Genomic DNA, 22,051 nt, shown 5'->3' with positions numbered 1-22,051 from the left:
GGGAACTTTCCTCCAGTCAATCCGTCTCAAATTAATAGCACCTTTTCGTTGCCTGCAACTACTTAACTCAGCGTCATTACTCATGAAACACGCACATTCAGGAATTTCCTTCAGGATCATTCCCTCTATATCACAGACCCGAATGTGCCATTTTTATCATGACTAGAATATGCATAAAATATCGTAGTGATGTATGTGCAATCTGGCAGACGATTAGAACCAAATGGCACCTCTATAAATATCATCAGCTCACACATAAAGTTTAAAGGTCAGAGCTGAAGCCCATGAAATGTTACTTCACATGGGATTTCTTGGCAGTCTTTTGAAGGGCTGTTGACCCCAATGAATGCCAATTACACCTTGTAATTAATCTCAGGAACTTCCGTGGCAAAGAGTAAGGACGTGATTGATTAACACTGCGTGTGTCAATGAGGCATCTCGCTGTGGGCATAAGAACATATATATCGTGTAGTATTATGTCATATTCTTTATCATTAAAAGCATAGAGATTTACGTTTATTCTGTTCAATGCAATAAAACTGGTTCTTTGGTAGGAAACTTATTGCAGCTGGTGGCTTAATAATCCACCATGTTGCATGTTTGTTGAATATTCATGATCGTTAGAATTTTACTTTTAATATGCATCAAGTGTGTCAATAATCTTGTACCATATTGAAACCTTATGCTATGTTCTTTTATATGGTTGGCTATAATACTAGCACCATGAGACTTTCTTGCATTTTTCATAAGTAATAGGACTACATGACATGAGATACAGAAGAACATAATTATCAGAAGAGTACAACCGATCCAACTTATAAATAAGCATGTATGAAAAGAAAAGAAAAGAAACTTAATACGCATAATGTCTACAAATTCAACAGGTACATCAAAGGGTAACAAAATCTAATGATCCGACAAGTTGATGATGAACAGTGAAAATGAGCAAATAACCCAACAGTTAAAGAAAACAATCAAGAAAATATATCTATGGAAACGAGAATGAATATCAATTACATCGAAGCAAGCTACACGTCAATAGCAAACGATAGGAAAGGGAAATATGCGGGTAAGAAAGTTAATTTTCTTCTTTTAAATTTATCGCGGAACTTCATCATTCGTTGCATTTTGTTGCGAATGGTTAGAGAAAGGCCAATGATAGCCACTCTGGTGGATACACTAAAGACTCATCCAAGCAATACCGTCTAGCCAGCCAATAGGTTAATGATACTCTCCACGTAATTACACCTAGGTAGTCAGTGGATTTCGACCAAATTGGAGAAGCAATTACTTATTGCCAAAGCTTACCTATACCACTGATTATTATCGAAAAGAGCATTAACGTTTTAACATGAGTCTTCATTAGACGGTGGTCATTGGAACGTTAGAGATGACATGGTAAGTAGTTTTAAATGTCACTCAGTCGATGTGGGCAAATGGCGACCTCATAGGATCTTTGTGTAATGGGAATGAAGTCTAGGGTATTAAGTCCTGAATGGAAAGTAATGTGCTACTAAATGTACCATTCATCATCCCCATCCTTTAGTGACACGCGGATAATGACGTTCGCGTGATGACATGATTGGTGGATTTCTATAAGCTCCTTATGCCATGATCATATAATGGTTCCATATAGTACAACAACTCAAATATTCTGAGAGAGGCCCAAATGTACCACGAATAAGTTAGATATGGAGTTCCGCTCGTTTTTTAACTAGAAAATGTTATATCCCAAACTTAGCTGCATTATTCAATGTCAATTGGCTTATAGGGGTTTCTTTACAAATCATAGTCTTAAGAACGGTATTTCTTTTTTCTAATCTACCATGCTCACGTCTTCTATACGTATAGTATTGTGCCTCGCTCAAAGGTGATTATATTGTGCGAATATATGCCACCGGGCTAAAAACTATCGATCGACAGACGACACCGAAGTAGCGTGACAAAAAAGCTTTTTCCCAGTCTTAAAACATTTAAAGTATTTAGACTACACGCCCCCTCTGGCTCGCTGTAAAAACAGTAATCCACCAAAGGGAATACACTGTATCAGTAATGGCTAATGTGTGCATTCTAAATCTATACACAAGACTTCGGGGATGTTTGTTTTTAATTTGTCATGTCAACGAACTAGAGTTTGAACAAATTGAATGTCTTTGGCGTTTCAAGATTCAAGTTAAAACATAATGACCTGGAAGTACATAACAACTTTGTTTGATGTAAACAACCATTGATAAATGGGTATCTGGAAAGATAAAGGCTATGCTTTCTGCGCTACCTTGTAGTACATGTAAACATAAGTACGAGTGTAGCGTTGCCCTGTGCTATATCCTTGACATTAGAGTCACTCTCCCGTGACATCAACTCTTTTGGTAGACGCCGTTGAGTCCCCGGTCCCAGATGGGTTGTATGGAATGAAACTTTGCAACAACTATCTTCATCTACACAGGGTCAAGTCAGTGGTACTCATTTTCTTCGCAACCTTCCTCGAGGCGCTTGTTGCTGCCAGTAACGAGGAGGAGTCAACGCCAGCCGATTAAGTGAAACGATAGTGGAGTTCACAACCTTAGGGAAGAGCGAGTAATGATGTTCACCATTAAGGTACCAACATTTGTCTTGGTCAGCGGTGCCTTTGTGAAGAAAGGCCCGCGAGGCTGTCCCTTGGAATGGAGTTCCAGAGCTGAATTACTCCTGGTAATGCATGACGATATGTGAAGTTCTAATTGTCTTCTTTTACTTTAAGCGAAGAGACAGCGTAGTCACTTGATATGGAACACCGTTGTCTGCCTCCTTGCAAGCTGTACAGTTTCTTCACCGGACTTATGTCTAGAACGATAACAGATGCGTGCAAACGGCGTCGCTCATCTGATGCTATTCATCTTACTTAAATGCCGGATTTCACATGGTATTTCCCTGCCGTTAAGCCTCCTATCCATTCCCTTTTAAAGGAACAACTGTATTACGGGCGATACAAATGCCCGCGCATTGAGTAAGATTTAGGGATTTCTGGGAACATCTATTTTCCTATCATAGTTGTCTCCAAATGTCTTAACTAAATCTGGATCAGTCGAATCTACTGCAATAATGATGTGCGTGCTTAGTTTTAATATACTGCCAACCATATGCCGCTTTTGCTTTTACCAGTTGAAATCCAGAAGGGATATGTTCGCGTATAGGTCTTGACATTGCGCTGTATTTGACAGACTCTCCTCTATTAAGCCCTCACGGAAAAGGGGGTATTACCGGAAAGATTGTCCTTGTCCAGTTTGGAGATGGCTTACGGAAGGCAATGCCCGTTCTTTGCCCACCTATCACCTCAAAAGTGTCAAGTACATTTACAGTTTAAAGCGACTTGAAAGCATGCAGCTAGGTCTACTCGCAATCTTAGTTTTCAGTGTCTTCAGAGCGAGGAGCCTAGGCGTGCGTAAAATACCAATAGAGGGAAAAGCAATACCACTCCTGCTCATGTTACATTGGACAAGACTTTAGCAAAGCCCATTATTTTGTGAGAAATCTTCTTCCATTACTTTCTTGACACGTTTGGAACAAGTTGAAAATTCGCCGGCTGCTCGTTCCCTTGTCAGTGCGGAATAACGGGGCATTAGGTCCTCGGTAGTCTGATTGGTTGTCACAAAATCATTATACGTTATACCGTTATTTCAGGCTTCCGCTTCCGTGAAATCGTACGAACGCCCTTCCTGGACGGATAGACCCCCACCAAGCATCCCCAGTCCCGCTGGATTTGTTGGGCGGTGGTGCTTTTGATGTATCGTAAATCACGGTCTTGTTCCCTGTGTCCACATTTGAATTTAAGGAATGTTTTTAGCACTGGGAAATGCAAATGAGGCACTCTTATCACTTTGAGTCGATGGCTTGTTTGTATTGAAGTTCTGTCACGTAATGTTGGAGTAATCGATTTTGACGGCTGCTTTTCTCAGCCCATCGGGGCTGCCTCACATGCGCGAATGTCAGTATTTATACGCCGGGCGTAGAGAGTCCCGTCAGTCTCTGGCAGAAAGCGGTTGACTACAGACACTCGTCCGCAAAGCAATTCACCATGTTTGCAAACTGGAGATACGCGATGCTACTGCTACTGGTCCTCACCATGGCCACGAAAGGTCAGTCTATGTTTTAACCATTTTACACTTCTGTTGTGAGAGAATTTTGTAAGCTTTATCTTATGGAATAACTAATTTGTTACCAGTTTGCCCTTCTCGATTGGTTATTAAGCCACCTAATGCACGTTACTCTCGACTCGGGTAATATTTAGCGTAGAATTTGATTCTCACTGTTTTTCATTTACATTATGGCACGAACTGCAATATTTCTTGAAACATTCAGCAATGCATTTTCTATATATATCTATATCTCTTTGGCATGTTTTACCAGACAGGTTATCAATGTGTCCAATATTTCCTTATCATCTTGGTAATCAAATTGAATATCTGTAAATCTAGACACTTATGTTTTCCTATCTTTATATGTGATTGGATTTGCATTCCCTCCGGTCGCAGAAGATTAGCAAAGAAAAAAATAGCACATGGGTATGCTCCGTTATCTGTATGGCTTACATCAAGGATAGATTCCATTTTGGACCCATAAACAATTTACAGTTACTGCTATCTGCAAGAACATCGGAAATTGCCTACTGCTATGCATGCCTTTTCATTATCCAGGAAATCATTGTCACAAAGGGTACTGAAATAAACTCCCATTTTGCTAGTTGAGTATGTAAGGGGCATTGACTGTTCTTCTACAAGAACAAATCATGGGCTAAGACGCCTACGGCAAAATCTATTACAGAAGCGGTTACTCATTATTTTGTTCTCGTTAGGAAAGTGCCTCCATGCGTATTAGACTCAAGAAGGCTTTGCCTTCCTTAGCTTTAATCTCTGCATCTATTAATTTCCTGTAAAGGAACAGGCGCAATCAAAGAATGATAAACTTCTTGATGACTGCTTCATCCCATCCATATTAGCTAGCTTCAAACGCTACGCGGCTTTTAATCTCTTCTGTCTGTGCTATAACTTCATGTTTTATTAAAATTTAAATGAATAACTAAGGCGCCGGTTACCACTGTGACCCCTGGTATGTGGTCGGAATACGAAATGTTCGATTGTTTGGCAGTACCTAGAACACTGTCATCTCAACTTGGGAGGTTGTTGGTATCTTTAATAATTACAGTATTGTTTCTTTAAATCACAAGATTCGTTGGTGTAGTGCTTTCCAACTACCTCTATCAGTAGCAGTATTAAATGTCAAGGATAAATCCCCATCAAGTTTTCACTTTCATAAAACATACAGAACTTGCTTATCTTGCCTTGTACAGGCAAGAAACGCTTTCTTCTCAGAAACACTTATCACGACTTAAGCGTCTATTCACACTTTATCATTGTATCGTAGAGTCAGAACTGGTTTTCAAAAGTCCACCTAGGTACCTTCATGATTGATTCTCGGTGTTCAATGCTTTGTGCTGAGTGAAAGGAGTGAAAGAATCATCTCTACTTACGTAGATACCTATCAGAACTTCAATGATGCCATACATTCGTACGTCCAGATGTAGGATTTGTGGAGAATCACAATTGAAAAGATCTACAGTATGCTGCATTATCAACCGCTACAGGTTAAGCCGCATTCTTTACATCATTGATTTTGTACCACACCAGAATCCACATACTTTATCAACGGAACCCCGCTGTGGGTAGTTGAAAGTAGGAGAGAACAAATCACCCTGTTTGCTTGCGTAGAATATTTTCACTAAAAGCAGAAGGTCAGTGAAAATCGTCTATGCATTGGTAGGTACATGGGTGGTGCCATGCGCCAGCACATTTTGTAAATGCATAGGCGAGGGATGTGGCCATACAATATTGCGATTCAGTTATTTACGATATACCTGATTCATTGATATTGTCTCACTTCACTGGTATCTACCGTGAAGACGTACAATTTATGTCCAAAAGACAGCATATTGTCCCAAAATGAACGTTTTGCTGCATTGATGACATCAGCCACCGCTCGGCGGAACCTAAGCTGTGTTCATGAGCCGTTCATTTGAGCTGAAATGCCATGGAGAAAAGGGCATATCGCTGTAAGAGCCGCATTTATGACACAAAAATGAAGATCTACGTGTTACGCTTATGGTTGTTACATGTATGAAACGTCAGGCTTACATTGAACTTCAAGATATAAGCTCAATAAAACCAACCTCACCAAACGGGCTATGGGATGACATTAGACTACTTCATCTTGACGTTTTAAAGAAAGATATTGGAATGTATTGGGAGATGAATATTAGTGTATCATCTTTGCTAGTCCCATGCACTACATGCATGACTAATAGGGCACAAATTTTGCAGAATATAAAGTTGTTAAAAAATGTATTCCAGGGAGTAGATGTTTTTTGATCATATCAGATTGCTATTGTGGTGAGCGTCAGTGCGATGACCGGTGGGCATTACCACTGTTCTGGAATAATTGAATTACTTTACAGTCGTCCAACGCCTGCAGAATCACCTGTTTGTAGGCACATGTAACAATGCTTTTATCATAAATACATCTGTGAACGTGACTTTCTTTTCATCCCGGGTGTTTGTTGTATCAAGCGAAGTCTCCGCGGGCGTCAGCTTGAAAGAGTGCTTTATCGAACTTTCATCAGCTTGACCCGCAGCCTACCGTCCCTTCTCCCCCTGGTAAAGAGCTACCATCACATCTGGGCGTCCTTTTCATCTTCCGCCTGGCGTAGGCGACATGTACCGTAAGCTCTTTTTTATAGACTTAGAAACATGTAGTAAGCTCCTTTTTAGATGCTGAGAGCGCCATTAGCTCAGGAGCCGTACAGCTTGAAGGGATTCACCATCTTTGCCTTTATAGCGTAAATCAGTCTGCGAGATCTACTATTGAGCTCCTTTCTCCACCGAGTGCGCAGATGTCGATCATATCAAATGGAAAATCGTTACTCAAAGATATAAGGACTAAGAGTGTTTAAAAGTTACAGACATTTTTAAGTACTTATATGCAGTTCGCTGCTTTATGGATGGAAGGCGATGAATGTGTAGAAAATCGACTGACACTTATACTGTATGTGAAGCTGCCAGAGAAACACTAATAGCAGTTCAAACACAGAGGCGGGTAAGTGGAAACCGTGAGCCTTTCATGCGAGTTGAAAAGACACACGAGGCACCCTTTGAATGATCACGCCCAAGAGTCGACTACATATTCATTTTCAAACGTATGAAGTCAGCAGAATGAATACATTTTTTATGAACATTGTGCGTTCTGATTATGTATAATGGGAGATGTTGCTATGTAATGTAATGAATTTTGTAAATGATTTGAAAGGAATACATGGATTTAGGTCATAATGTGTGCATATCTAAGTCATCACCCTTGTTACTAATAATTTCAACAACAGATTACAAAATTTACCCAATTGTTGATGTATCAAAATAGGTATGTTAGCGTCACCGAGTATTCTAAAATCATATTGTAATCTGAAATATAATCTTATAATATCCCTAAAGTCAGCCCCCAGATTAGGACTAGAATTGTCAAGAATGCGTTCAAAACGATACTTAAATGAGAATTCGAAATTGCTGCATTTCAAAACAACCTCTCGATGATTTCCAACTTCTGCCATATTATAGCCAGCGGGCCGTGGTGAGTGCCTATATTTAGCTAGCTCGAGAACATGTAAGATATATTGGCTCCTGCAGCCTGGGTACCATATTCGTTTACCAGTAAGCACTCTATCTTAAACCACGTGATACCTTCAGCATATGATAAGTATTCTTTGAAATGTTTTGAGGACAATTCAAAGGACCCTGCAGTTGAAAGGTCCATTAATCAACTCCTAGCATCAACAGTTGTGCACACGCACTGGATTCTTTTGAAAACATGTGGCAGCCATATATTTGAGCCTTTAGGCTTTTGGATGATCCTTGAACTCCCGACATTTCAGCCATAACATAGGCAACGTAATGGGGCCATAGGTTCCGTGTGGAATGAGACCAAATACTGCTTCAAAAGTGATAAAGGAAAATTTGTTTCATACACAGGTGTGCCCACGATTCAACAGCTACAGGCAAGTGTGTTATTAATCATAGCAATAATATTTTCGAAAAAAAATCATTCAATGACTTCATAAAAAGAAAATCAGATCTAGAGGTAAAGAAGAATATATCTCTTTTCTTTTTGTGGAAACTATTTTGTAACTTCGTACCATGTTACGTATCATATTAAGCAACCGAACCGCTAACCATTGGGTCCATCACTTGATGACAGCGTGCTTAGAGCTGTGACGTATTGCGGCGCAATGCAGAACTTTCTATTGTACATTCAAAGTCAAGATAGGTATGCATAGTTTGAAGAACAGCAGTATACACCGGGGTCACTGTTTCTTGTAAGCACCGTTTTTAGTCATGTCTATGATCAAATCTTTCATCTACGCCCAGCGGCTTTAACACACCAGTTTGGCAGGCAACCTATTACTTCGTAGATGTTGAAAATGCACAAGAACCATAGCACAAGCAATCATGGTTTCCATTTCATAGATATATAGCAGATAATGGACAAGATTTGTACAGTATACTATTGAGAGTACCGCAATACAATATCTATTCATTAATTCACATTAGCATTCAATGTGTCAGAAGACTGAGCTCTTGGAGACTAACGTTGGCAGGAGTTCAGATTGATGAATTGTTGGTCTATTCTGCGACTGTATTTTGTGAAACCCCAGGAGACCGTGCTTACAAAGGCGAAGTGATACAATGAGTCAAACAGATATAGTATAGAAGGTTTAATTAATCATTTCCCTGTAATTGTTTCTGCTCTGTGAGTAGAGATACATCAGCCACATATACATCTCTTTGTAGAATATCAATTGACGTTTCACCTAGATATCGTGTACATTCTGCCAATGAATAATCATAATAATTGTTTCTGCAGCTCTTTTAATATCATATCTATGCTTTTGATAAGAAACTAGTACGTGAAAATGCAAAAGATGATGCATTTTCTAGTTAGTAAATGAATTTTCTGGTTAGAAAATATACATATTTGAGTAGACTTCCGGTCGAATACATGAAAAGTATTATGAAAGTATTATGAAAGAGAAGGGCGTAGCATCACGTGTGTTCTAAAGTTATTACCCTTTGAGATATTGAGTTGCACCGGCTATTCCCTGTTCAGCAAGTGGAGAGCAACAGTGTTATGTTAAGTCATCAGGGGCTCTAGGTATGACCCTTATAAAAGACACGTCGATATGAATGCACGTAAACCTGTTTAGCCGTAATATCTGACAGAAGGTAGATATCAGTTGCTCGGGACGTGTTCACCCCATGTTTTGAGACAATATAGGGTTCTACCTAGTCATGCCTTACAGAACAGCAACATATATTTACAAAACAAAAGATTGACCAGTGAAAAATGACCAATATCTATTCTTTTAGTTACGTGTGACTAGCGTATGTCTCCAAACAACAAAAAGGAAACCCAGGGCTTTACTTTGCAAACATTTCCTTGCCCAGCACATCATTTTCCTATGATTTGTAGATGATGGACGGAGTGGGCAGTAGTTAAGTTAAGACTATTGACGTGACCTACATAAAGTTGTCAATAGTCGTTAATGTTACGGCTATACACACTGTCGTCAGTCTTGTTTGTATCCATGATCACATACTGTTTTAAAGATATATGGAAAACGTTAAATTTCCGTGCATTTATACCCTTGAGAAGCAAACGTTACATGCGATATTTGCGTACCGACAAGCTGCATACAATTTGCAAGTACATTTCGATCTAGCGTAGCTGCGGGCTAAAGGGTCATTTCACAACTGTAAAGGGACTCTTCTTCGACATCGAGATTGGTCAGATGCATCCAAAGGGATACCTGTATATCTTTCCTTAGCAGTCAAGTCACGACAATGCCGCCAGTGAACGCATCGCAATGCCTACACAATGTGACATGTGGTGTTATAAGGTATTCATGAATGCTCATGCTCAGTCTGTTTCCTTCTTTTCATATACATTGTACATACTATGTAACAAAATGAAGTGATTAAGGCACCAGCATCCAATATGTGATTTGTGGTATTTGATTTCAATTTGGTTTTGTTTACCCAGGGACAACATATCGCGACAAGGGCGGTTTTCAATGTGCCTTGCGGGCACACACAAACAAAACAATGCTTGATGAAGTAATAAAACATCTATCTAATATGTATCTAATATAATAAAGAATATCATAACACATACCTTAGATATTAAGTTCAATGTCAGCTGTAAGGAAAATGCATCAACTTTATAATATTCATGTTTGTGTATAGCCCCATGTGAAGTTGTTGTAGTATTGCTGAATAATTCACAAAGATACTCTTATGCATTGAAATAAAGAGGCTATTGTGATTCCTTTTCGAGTGCGTGAAAGAATAAGACACTTGGTAACAAGAAGAAAGAAATATCGTCTTGTCTCGAAGGAAGAGACCCAATTAACTCTGGAGTTTTGCAATTTCATTCGGGCTCCTCATTTTACAAGCCTTGTCTGGACGGAGATATTGAGTTTCTGTGAGATCAAAGCAGGTCAGGTAGATGAGACGGCATCTTTGTTGTTCATCACTGTAATTCTCTCTCTGATAGTTCACTTGAGACGTACACTTATCTCTAATTTAAAATGATCGAAGCGGTGATGAGAATTATTCTAATGATACGGTTCTCAAGCAGGAGCACCGATAAAGTCAAGTAACGTCACAAATCACCTGTCATTAACCTTGCTATAGGTGGTATTTTGCTCCAGTTTTCAGCTTATACCTATAATGGTGGGTACGAAAGCTGGTAATTACAGAGTCTACATTTGCCATCGTGGCGCGGCATCCATCAATGTTCAGTTAGATTGGCATCGATTGGTGTGAAATCCCATTGCAATGGTGATGTAGTGGTCGATTGTCGACGCCTGGCCCCCAGAGGCACCCGGCTTTGAAGTTCAGGCATATTTCAAAATAAATCACAGTATTCTTGCTGATAGGTCGTTGCACATGGCGAAGGGGCCACATTTTAACCACGTTTAAAGTGATCCAGCTTACTTAATGACGCTGGTTTGGCATCCCTCAGTGTAGTTCTACATGACAATAGCGATTTTACTGTAGATTAGATAGTAAACAATAATCTATGGCATTACAAAAAGGTTTGTGTATATTTTATCTAATCAGTATGTAACCCACGTTGTGCTATTTACATTAATCATACGCTGGATTGAAGAACTTATTTTTCCATAGAAGACAGGTACAAATGTATTAAACGCTTTCAACTTTCGACGAATACCAACCGCCGATGCGAGTTTTCCACACGAAAGAGGATCAACACCATGAAATGCTATAGGTCAGAATTTACCCTTAATGGGGATAAGATTTAATTTACCTTATAACTACCTATTCCTTTTATTGATTTTCTGCGCTGTATCATAAATCTCCTAATTCTCAACTGAGCTCTCTCTTTATATTTAAAGGTCCACATATCATGGATACTTCATAACAACTATGAACCACCTTCACACACATTATGGATTGACATTACGGGTGTCTATATCTTTAAACCGGAACAGTGTTGTGCTGCGTTTATATAAAAAACGAATTTATTGATTTGAATTACACAAATGCTTACGACTATTTCAGTTACTGTGATTCAATGATCTAAGCGATGAAGATTCATCGCAACGCGTCATCGACAACCTGTGGTTACAGTGTGGGCTTTATGCAGTAGTTTATTGTTTGCTCTTTGACCTCTCGTCTCATGGTACATGTATGATGATATTATATTCGCACAAGTAGGCGTTGTTATTGTCGAATGATTATGGAGGAATCAGGATGTGCGAAATAATACATTTTGGCACAGGTCGCAGCAGTAACACGAAGAGCAATTATATGATAAACTGATCAGTCATCCCTATGCACTAAAGGTCTGTACAAGTAACCTCTGTAGATATCCCAACAGAGGCAGTCTTTACTCTAGTAGGCCTTTTCGTCATTTCTGTAATACTCTCACTACGCTTTCTTGAAGACATTGCCTGTGACCTGATTTTTATTGCTTTTATTCCTCTGAATATTGGCGTCTTCGGAATAGGTGTGGTGGGTGGTTGTGATATCATCATCGTTCGATTTTACCTCTGGTTGTATGTTATGAATTTCAAACACGTTTGCCTCTGCAGGTGCTTGAAATTGTAACCAAATGTAAATGAAACCAAAACGATAGGCTTATGAATATTGATATCATATTTCCTGACTCCAACAAAAAACGATAAAGCTATTATCTCTAAGTGAACCCTAGGCTGCAGATATTTGGCAAGCTTGCAACTTTGGTGGCTGCTTTAGCATAGATTATAGCGTTAACATGCGTAAGATCTCGCTAATACTTATTAGAGGTGTTTATTGTCAGGCTTATGTCATGTAGTCCCCAGTTGACTGTCTGCCAGCGCCACCAAGTAATCCGCTGTGGCCATTAGGCAACACATTACGCCTCCGCGGTAATGGAGTTGAGCCTGCATATACACTACAGGAATCGAATCACAATTAGGGATCTCAATCTAGCTTACTGTGACTCTGAGTCTGACCCTGCAATGACATTACGGGCTACGATACGGGTCCCATGGTAATCTTTGTCGCTGCTCAAAATCTGAGTTTTGTTATGTCACTGATAACTTGTAACAAGTTTTTTTGGGAAAGTGCAATCCTGGATTGATCATTAACTTTAATTGTAGAGCAGTGGTTGCCTGGGAATCATCCATAAAGAAATTCATCTTCATTGCCGAGTACTGCAATTTGTGGCTATTCCTTGATACATCATCATTTGCCGTTGAAAAGGTTTGTTTGAGTGCTTTTAGCACGCAACATACCAAAGACAGGTAGTTGAACTGATTATTCGTAGAATGTCAAGGGATCTAACTTTATCAAAGAAGCCTATTTGGCATATATCTTATTTTGCCAGCTCATAAGAGCTCTAGACCTTTTTTTGGTAATAGTTTCATGGTTAATTCAGGAAAGACAGCTGTTTGGAAAAGGGTAAGTCCATTATGAACCTGTATCGCGTCTTCTATAATTATACTATTACATAATTACTTTGCCACCTATCGCAAAATTCCAGGAATTGCACACAACTACAAATATTTCACCAGATACCTGAGGCTCAGCTTGATACTAAACTCCTAGGTAATTACAAGCTTCTCAGACTTAGGTACACCAGAGGTACTACTCATGAATGCTAGAGGAGATAGTTCATGTCAAGTACAGCGTAAAATAATTACCTTAATCACTGTATTCTAGAAAGGTGTCTACAAATAATTTAGCCATTAGCTTATTGGAATTAATGTTTGATTAACAGTAATCAGTCGTTGACCCGTGCACCATCAATTATGTGGTGAACTAGAGCTTGGAAGATGAATGGTACGCTCGTGTATCAATTCCAAATTTATCATATGTTAGATACAGTTTATGATGATTTGTAGATCTAGTGACAATCAAATACGACGAGGCCACGAACTATGGCATCATTTCCGTGTCAAAATTACGTACGTAAAAAACGTCACGTTTTGTCGTTCATACGTGACGTATTGGGGGTCAATACGTCACGTATGAAAGGCCTACGTCACGTATGCCGGAACGTACGGATACGTGACATACATATGGTTTTGCAATTTCCGTGTCAAAATTACCTACGTAGCTACATAAAAAAACGTACGATTTCTCGTCCAAACGTCACGTATAATAGGTCATACGTCACATAAGGCATATACGTCACGTACTAAACGTGACATACATATGTCGTGGCAAAATATCGTATCTACGTAGACGTCACGTTTTGTGGTTATACGTTACGCACATAAATGGGTTATGTTAACGTACCACGTTAACGTAACGTATGTACGCCCTTCAAGTTATTATAACAAACAACGTTAACATAACGTAGTCGTAGTTATCATAACGCATTACGTTAACGTAACATAGTCATTTACGTTATCATAACGCAGAGCGCTAACGTAACGTACACTAGAGTGAACCTTTATAATAGGCGTGTTCTGTTTACGTCATTGGTTTATGTTGTGTATAACGTCTACGATAGACGCGTTCTGGTGATGTCATCAGTTTATGTTATGTACAACGTGTATGATAGACTTGTTCTTGTGACGTCATCAGTCTATGTTTTGTAAAAGCCGCAGCACACAATGTATTAGTGTGGGTACAAAGTAGTACGGACACAATTTTTGATGCCTGGCTAGAATATCCTATGTGAGCATTAGCCAGATTTAAACTGTGCCGTGGGATATACTGTCTGAATTGATGAATTGAATTGTGAACCATTCTGTTCGTGTATATTCGAAAGTGCGTCATACTACGCGTCAACCCGTTCATTGAGTGAACTCAACAGATAGGCGATGCTCTTGTCGACTGTCCGCATCAAATCGTCGTCCAAATGCCCGAAGGTCGCGTACAGTCTTCCTATCCTCTGCCTCGTATTCGCTCAGACTTGACCACAAGCCCTTTGCGAAATCCTTCGAGCGGCTCTTGAAATGTAAATCCTCCAGGGAACGGGGAACTTTCTCGTCCCGGCGCAGAGAATCGTAGTGGGCCTCGACCAACGCCATGAGGTCCCTTGTGTCCCTTCACGGGTAGAGAACAAGCAGGACTGTGAGTACTTGGAACCTGCCATCATGGATCCTAGCGCGATGCCGGAAGCGGTGACCTTGAAGGACGAAGACGAACACGAGCCAGAAAAACTTGAAATTTTAGAGACAACGGACCGCTGTGGCCGGCACGCACCCTGTGATCGCCGAGTGACTGTCGGCGGAAGTGGTCTGAGCGGAGATGCAGACGGGGGGGGGGGACACGTGCTCAGGACCCGTATGTCGGGGGCGGAGCTTGACCACGGAGACGCCAGACTACGCGTCAACCCTTCCATGGTGATCAGCCATTGGTTGGAAATCAAGGTGGTCGTGAGCTCGCTGCTTGTGTGGATTACCGCCCAGCGGGCCGGGTGACAGTTTACAGTTCACCATACTTTAATACCAATGTAAAGACGCATTGCATTATCAGAATATGAATTTACATGAATGTTATAGCCGACTTGATGGATAAAATATGGGGAAGTATAGTAGAGCATTTGTCATCGATTGTGTAACTATTGTGACATTCGTCCCATTCTCATCCATTTGAAACCTGAAATTGTTGTCTGGCCTTGTTTGGATCTGAAATGTTTAGATTTATGTGGGTGAGGATATGGAGGGATCACTATGTACTTCTGTGGAATACTGCCATACGGAAATAATGTTTTGGTCTGTCTATTACAATGTAAAAGCAGTGATGGGCGATGGTTTTAATCCCATATATGACCGCGGCTACAAGTACCCGCGAGAACTAACAGACACAATAGCTGCCCGTCCACATCGATTGTACTCGAAGATTCCCTCTCATGAACTTTCCAAGCCCCTTTGTGTCGATTTTGTAGACACTCAGGCAGATCACACAACAAGGTGGTCTTTATACAACCATCAGAGAATCACACCTTTTTGTCTCCAATTGGCTTATCACAATACAAAGTAATGCACCTGGTAGGGAGAGCGGCAAAAAAAAACCCGGGACATTTGATATAAAGGTCACTATCTTCTACTCTCCAAGCAGAGGTTAGTGGGGTAGATCGTCACCGTTTTATCATATGCCCCGTGGTTTTAGTTTGGATGGGGCTAGCGGACAAAAAACGGGGCATATATTATGATAAAACGGTGACGAGCTGCCCCACAAACTTCTGCTTGGAGAGTAGTAAGGGACAATTAGAGAAGACCGCGGCCGTCGCTCAGAAAAAAAAAGATCTTTCATTGCCTCCATTGCAGACTCCGTCCGGCCAAGGAGGTTGGTGAGGTTGTTTACTTTCAAGTTAAAGCTTTACTATTACATTTTTTTGTTATTGCTGGCCTTCTCGGTCTTCCCGGACAGCAATAAGAAGAAGAAAAATGTAATGGTAAAGCTTTAACTTAACAAAGAAAACAGCCGTAAGAGTCTGAAATGGAGGCTAGATCTTTCAACCAATATCGATCTTCTAGGAGCTCTTCACATCTGCTTTGAAGCCCAAGCATCTGCTTGGATCACAAATATCTGATGGATCCCAAACATCTGCTTGGAGCCACTACCATGTGCTTTTCTAGATAATTTTCCATTGCTCCCAAGCAGATCTATAGGTCCCAACATCTGCTTTGAGTCCCAACATCTGCTTTAAGCCTCTATTATCTGGTCGGAGCTCCAAACACCCAATGGAGCAGAACGAGAAAGGCACAAGCCTCACTCAGAGTGCCAGCCCTTTTTAGCTTTCCACGTCCGCTCGCGCTCGCCACGACCCGCTACCTGGCTGAAAAAAAGAGCTGACACTCAGCAAGCACTCAGGCTAGAAAGGCATATCTATATATAGAAAGCACATGTTAGTGGCTCCAAGTATATGTTTGAGCTCCAAGCAGACCCTATCTCCATAGCCGACCCCCTTCATACAGCTGACTCTATTTGGCCAATTTCTACTATTTTCCCAGCGACCCGCAGAGACTGATAGAGAAACTTTTATTGTGAGAACATTTACAAGGCTCAACCATAAAACCTCCTTGGCTCAACCAAGGCGCGAACCTCCCACTGGGACGTGCGCGGGTGACTGGGTTTGTGCCAGAAATCGGTCATAAAAATATTAGTAACCCGGACATTCGTACGGCTGTTAAACATTACCACGCGCGAGGAGGGGAGGCGACAATACAAAAGGTCACTATTGAATAGAAATATTCCGCCCTGTTTGAGTTATCGCACATCTTATAATTAGGTTGCAAAACATACTTCTTCTTCCAGTTTGATACGGTCTTCGCAACATATAGATCTGCTTGGAGATTATGGCACATCTATGATCAAGAAAAGAACATATTCCAAGCAGATGTTTGGGCTCCAAGCAGATGTTTGGGCTCCAAGCAGATGTTTGGGATCCAAGCAGATAGTTGGGATCAAAGCAGATGTTTGGGATCCAAGCAGATGCAGAGAGCTCCAAGGAGATAGATATTGGGTGAAAGATTTAGCCTCCATTGAAGACTCCTTCCGGCTATTTTCTTTTTCAAGTTTTACTATTACATTTTTCTTGTTGCTGTCCGGGATTAGGACCGGAAGGCCAACAATAAGAAAAAAAATGTAATGATAAAGCAAGGAGGTTAAACTAAAGGAGGATAAAGCTATAACATGAAAAAGAAAACAGCCGGAAGGAGTCTGCAATGAAGGCTATGAAATATATTTTTTCTGAGTGACGGCCGGGCTTCTTTGACTGTCTCTCACTAATCTCCAAGCAAAAGTTTGTGGGGGAGATTGTGACCTTTTTATGATCTTTTATCAAATGCCCCGTTTTTTGGCCCGCTCTCCCCACCAGATGCAAGTTCGTCCCATTCTCATCTATTTGGAACCTAAAATTATTGTCTGGCCTTGTTTGGATCTGGAATATATAGATTTATGTAGGATATGGAGGGATCACTATGTACCTCTGTGGAATGATATACGGTGCCTGGTATCCCAGGATATGGAGTTTTGTATACGGGTACAATCTCTGCTGATCTATAAATGCTGGCACACGGAAGTAATGTTTTTGTTCGTAACGGGCGGCGGTATCAACTCCCCTGTACTTTTATAATAGGCTCTACGAGACTCTGCGGGTCGCTGGGAAAAGAGTAGAAATTAAATAGAGTCAATTATATGAAGGGAGTCGGCTACGGCCTATTGGACCCTCTCTCCATAATAGCGGACTCCATTCATACAATTGACTCTATTTGGCCAATTTCTACTATTTTCCCAGCGACCCGCAGAGACTGGTAGAGGCTAATAGACGGGTACACAGTATTCCAGGATAGGTCTAGCCGCAGTACACGGTCACCAAATCTGCCGTCGAAAGACCGAACGTCTTAAGTCTCCGGAGCATAAACATAAATTTGTTGGCCTACTTGGTAAACTCGCAGACTTGTTTGTCCCATTTCAGATTAGACTGAAACCAGATTCCCAACACTTTAGCAGCGATCACTGCCAGAAGGGATCAGAAGGGGTTTGCCCCCGAGAGTTATGGGTGGAGGGGGAGGTGGGCTCTTCATAAGACATAGTTAGCACCATACATTTCTTAGGGGTTTAAAGTTGCGCAGTGTTGGACCATACTTCAAGTGAATCCACTTGTTCATAAAGGTATGACTGTTTGCGCACATATTTCCATCGATCGGCTAGACACTCTGACAGACCACACATGGTGGTCTTTTTACAATCTTCCTGTCATAAAACATCAGAGATCCACACCTCTTTGTCTCCAGTAAATATCACAAACTTGCACCTGGTGGGGAGAGCGGGCCAAAAAACGGGGCATTTGATAAAAAGGTCACAAACTCTCCACCAGCCTATGTTTGCAGAGTAGTATGCTAAGAGAAGCCCGGCCGTAACTTTCATAGCCTCCATTGCAGACTCCTTACGGCTGTTTTCTTTGTCAGGTTATAGCTTTACTATAACATTTTTTCTTTCTTATTGTTGGCCTTCCGGTCCTAATCCCGGACAGCAACAAGAAAAATGTAATAGTAAAACTTGAAAAAGAAAATAGCCGGAAGGAGTCTTCAATGGAGGCTAAATCTTTCACCCAATATCGATCTCCTTGGAGCTCTCTGCATCTGCTTGGATCCCAAACATCTGCTTTGATCCCAACTATCTGCTTGGATCCCAAACATCTGCTTGGAGCCCAAACATCTGCTTGGAGCCCAAACATCTGCTTGCAATATGTTCTTTTCTAGATCATAGATGTGCCATAATCTCCAAGCAGATCTATATGTTGCGAAGACCGTATCAAACTGGAAGAAGAAGTATGTTTTGCAACCTAATTATAAGATGTGCGATAACTCAAACAGGGCGGAATATTTCTATTCAATAGTGACCTTTTGTATTGTCGCCTCCCCTCCTCGCGCGTGGTAATGTTAACAGCCGTACGAATGTCCGGGTTACTAATCTTTTTATGACCGATTTCTGGCACAAACCCAGTCACCCGCGCACGTCCCAGTGGGAGGTTCGCGCCTTGGTTGAGCCAAGGAGGTTTTATGGTTGAGCCTTGTAAATGTTCTCACAATAAAAGTTTCTCTATCAGTCTCTGCGGGTCGCTGGGAAAATAGTAGAAATTGGCCAAATAGAGTCAGCTGTATGAAGGGGGTTGGCTATGGAGATAGGGCCTGCTTGGAGCTCAAACATATACTTGGAGCCACTAACATGTGCTTTCTATATATAGATATGCCTTTCTAGCCTGAGTACTTGCTGAGTGTCAGCTCTTTTTTTTCAGCCAGGTAGCGGGTCGTGGCGAGCGGACGTGGAAAGCTAAAAAGGGCTGGCACTCTGAGTGAGGCTTGTGCCTTTCTCGTTCTGCTCCATTGGGTGTTTGGAGCTCCGACCAGATAATAGAGGCTTAAAGCAGATGTTGGGACTCAAAGCAGATGTTGGGACCTATAGATCTGCTTGGGAGCAATGGAAAATTATCTAGAAAAGCACATGGTAGTGGCTCCAAGCAGATGTTTGGGATCCATCAGATATTTGTGATCCAAGCAGATGCTTGGGCTTCAAAGCAGATGTGAAGAGCTCCTAGAAGATCGATATTGGTTGAAAGATCTAGCCTCCATTTCAGACTCTTACGGCTGTTTTCTTTGTTAAGTTAAAGCTTTACCATTACATTTTTCTTCTTATTATTGCTGTCCGGGAAGACCGAGAAGGCCAGCAATAACAAAAAAAATGTAATAGTAAAGCTTTAACTTGAAAGTAAACAACCTCACCAACCTCCTTGGCCGGACGGAGTCTGCAATGGAGGCAATGAAAGATCTCTTTTTTTCTGAGCGACGGCCGCGGGCTTCTCTAATTGTCCCTTACTACTCTCCAAGCAGAGGTTGGTGGGGCAGCTCGTCACCGTTTTATCATAATATATGCCCCGTTTTTTGTCCGCTAGCCCCATCCAAACTAAAACCACGGGGCATATGATAAAACGGTGACGATCTGCCCCACTAACCTCTGCTTGGAGAGTAGAAGATAGTGACCCGGGTTTTTTTTTGCCGCTCTACCTACCAGGTGCATTACTTTGTATTGTGATAAGCCAATTGGAGACAAAAAGGTGTGATTCTCTGATGGTTGTATAAAGACCACCTTGTTGTGTGATCTGCCCGAGTGTCTACAAAATCGACACAAAGGGGCTTGGAAAGTTCATGAGAGGGAATCTTCGAGTACAATCGATGTGGACGGGCAGCTATTGTGTCTGTTAGTTCTCGCGGGTACTTGTAGCCGCGGTCATATATGGGATTAAAACCATCGCCCATCACTGCTTTTACATTGTAATAGACAGACCAAAACATTATTTCCGTATGGCAGTATTCCACAGAAGTACATAGTGATCCCTCCATATCCTCACCCACATAAATCTAAACAAGGCCAGACAACAATTTCAGGTTTCAAATGGATGAGAATGGGACGAATGTCACAATAGTTACACAATCGATGACAAATGCTCTACTATACTTCCCCATATTTTATCCATCAAGTCGGCTATAACATTCATGTAAATTCATATTCTGATAATGCAATGCGTCTTTACATTGGTATTAAAGTATGGTGAACTGTAAACTGTCACCCGGCCCGCTGGGCGGTAATCCACACAAGCAGCGAGCTCACGACCACCTTGATTTCCAACCAATGGCTGATCACCATGGAAGGGTTGACGCGTAGTCTGGCGTCTCCGTGGTCAAGCTCCGCCCCCGACATACGGGTCCTGAGCACGTGTTCCCCCCCCCCCCCCCCCGTCTGCATCTCCGCTCAGACCACTTCCGCCGACAGTCACTCGGCGATCACAGGGTGCGTGCCGGCCACAGCGGTCCGTTGTCTCTAAAATTTCAAGTTTTTCTGGCTCGTGTTCGTCTTCGTCCTTCAAGGTCACCGCTTCCGGCATCGCGCTAGGATCCATGATGGCAGGTTCCAAGTACTCACAGTCCTGCTTGTTCTCTACCCGTGAAGGGACACAAGGGACCTCATGGCGTTGGTCGAGGCCCACTACGATTCTCTGCGCCGGGACGAGAAAGTTCCCCGTTCCCTGGAGGATTTACATTTCAAGAGCCGCTCGAAGGATTTCGCAAAGGGCTTGTGGTCAAGTCTGAGCGAATACGAGGCAGAGGATAGGAAGACTGTACGCGACCTTCGGGCATTTGGACGACGATTTGATGCGGACAGTCGACAAGAGCATCGCCTATCTGTTGAGTTCACTCAATGAACGGGTTGACGCGTAGTATGACGCACTTTCGAATATACACGAACAGAATGGTTCACAATTCAATTCATCAATTCAGACAGTATATCCCACGGCACAGTTTAAATCTGGCTAATGCTCACATAGGATATTCTAGCCAGGCATCAAAAATTGTGTCCGTACTACTTTGTACCCACACTAATACATTGTGTGCTGCGGCTTTTACAAAACATAGACTGATGACGTCACAAGAACAAGTCTATCATACACGTTGTACATAACATAAACTGATGACATCACCAGAACGCGTCTATCGTAGACGTTATACACAACATAAACCAATGACGTAAACAGAACACGCCTATTATAAAGGTTCACTCTAGTGTACGTTACGTTAGCGCTCTGCGTTATGATAACGTAAATGACTATGTTACGTTAACGTAATGCGTTATGATAACTACGACTACGTTATGTTAACGTTGTTTGTTATAATAACTTGAAGGGCGTACATACGTTACGTTAACGTGGTACGTTAACATAACCCATTTATGTGCGTAACGTATAACCACAAAACGTGACGTCTACGTAGATACGATATTTTGCCACGACATATGTATGTCTATGGCATCATTTCCGTGTCAAAATTACGTACGTAAAAAACGTCACGTTTTGGGGTTTATACGTGACGTATTGAGGGTCAATACGTCACCTATGAAAGGCCTACGTCACGTATGCCGGAACGTACGGATACGTGACATACATATGGTTT

At 41.5% G+C, this 22,051-nt stretch overlaps 1 protein-coding gene across 1 annotated transcript in view; it reads left to right on the top strand.

Moving 5' to 3' along the window:
- The first annotated feature begins 3,716 nt into the window (after nt 1–3,716).
- The window catches only part of LOC136436873 (kin of IRRE-like protein 3), a 42,437-nt gene continuing 24,102 nt past the window's right edge, over nt 3,717–22,051 (top strand). Inside the window, exon 1 of the mRNA XM_066431255.1 lies at nt 3,717–4,115. Coding sequence (XP_066287352.1) covers nt 4,055–4,115 — 61 coding nt within the window. The 5' untranslated portion in view covers nt 3,717–4,054. The remainder of the gene's footprint in view (nt 4,116–22,051) is intronic.

The sequence above is a fragment of the Branchiostoma lanceolatum genome, chromosome 1 (genome assembly GCF_035083965.1).
Source record: "Branchiostoma lanceolatum isolate klBraLanc5 chromosome 1, klBraLanc5.hap2, whole genome shotgun sequence".
NCBI classification, from domain to species: domain Eukaryota; kingdom Metazoa; phylum Chordata; class Leptocardii; order Amphioxiformes; family Branchiostomatidae; genus Branchiostoma; species Branchiostoma lanceolatum.
Note: the sequence above shows the minus strand (reverse complement) of the source record. Positions and strands in the feature narration are given on the sequence as shown.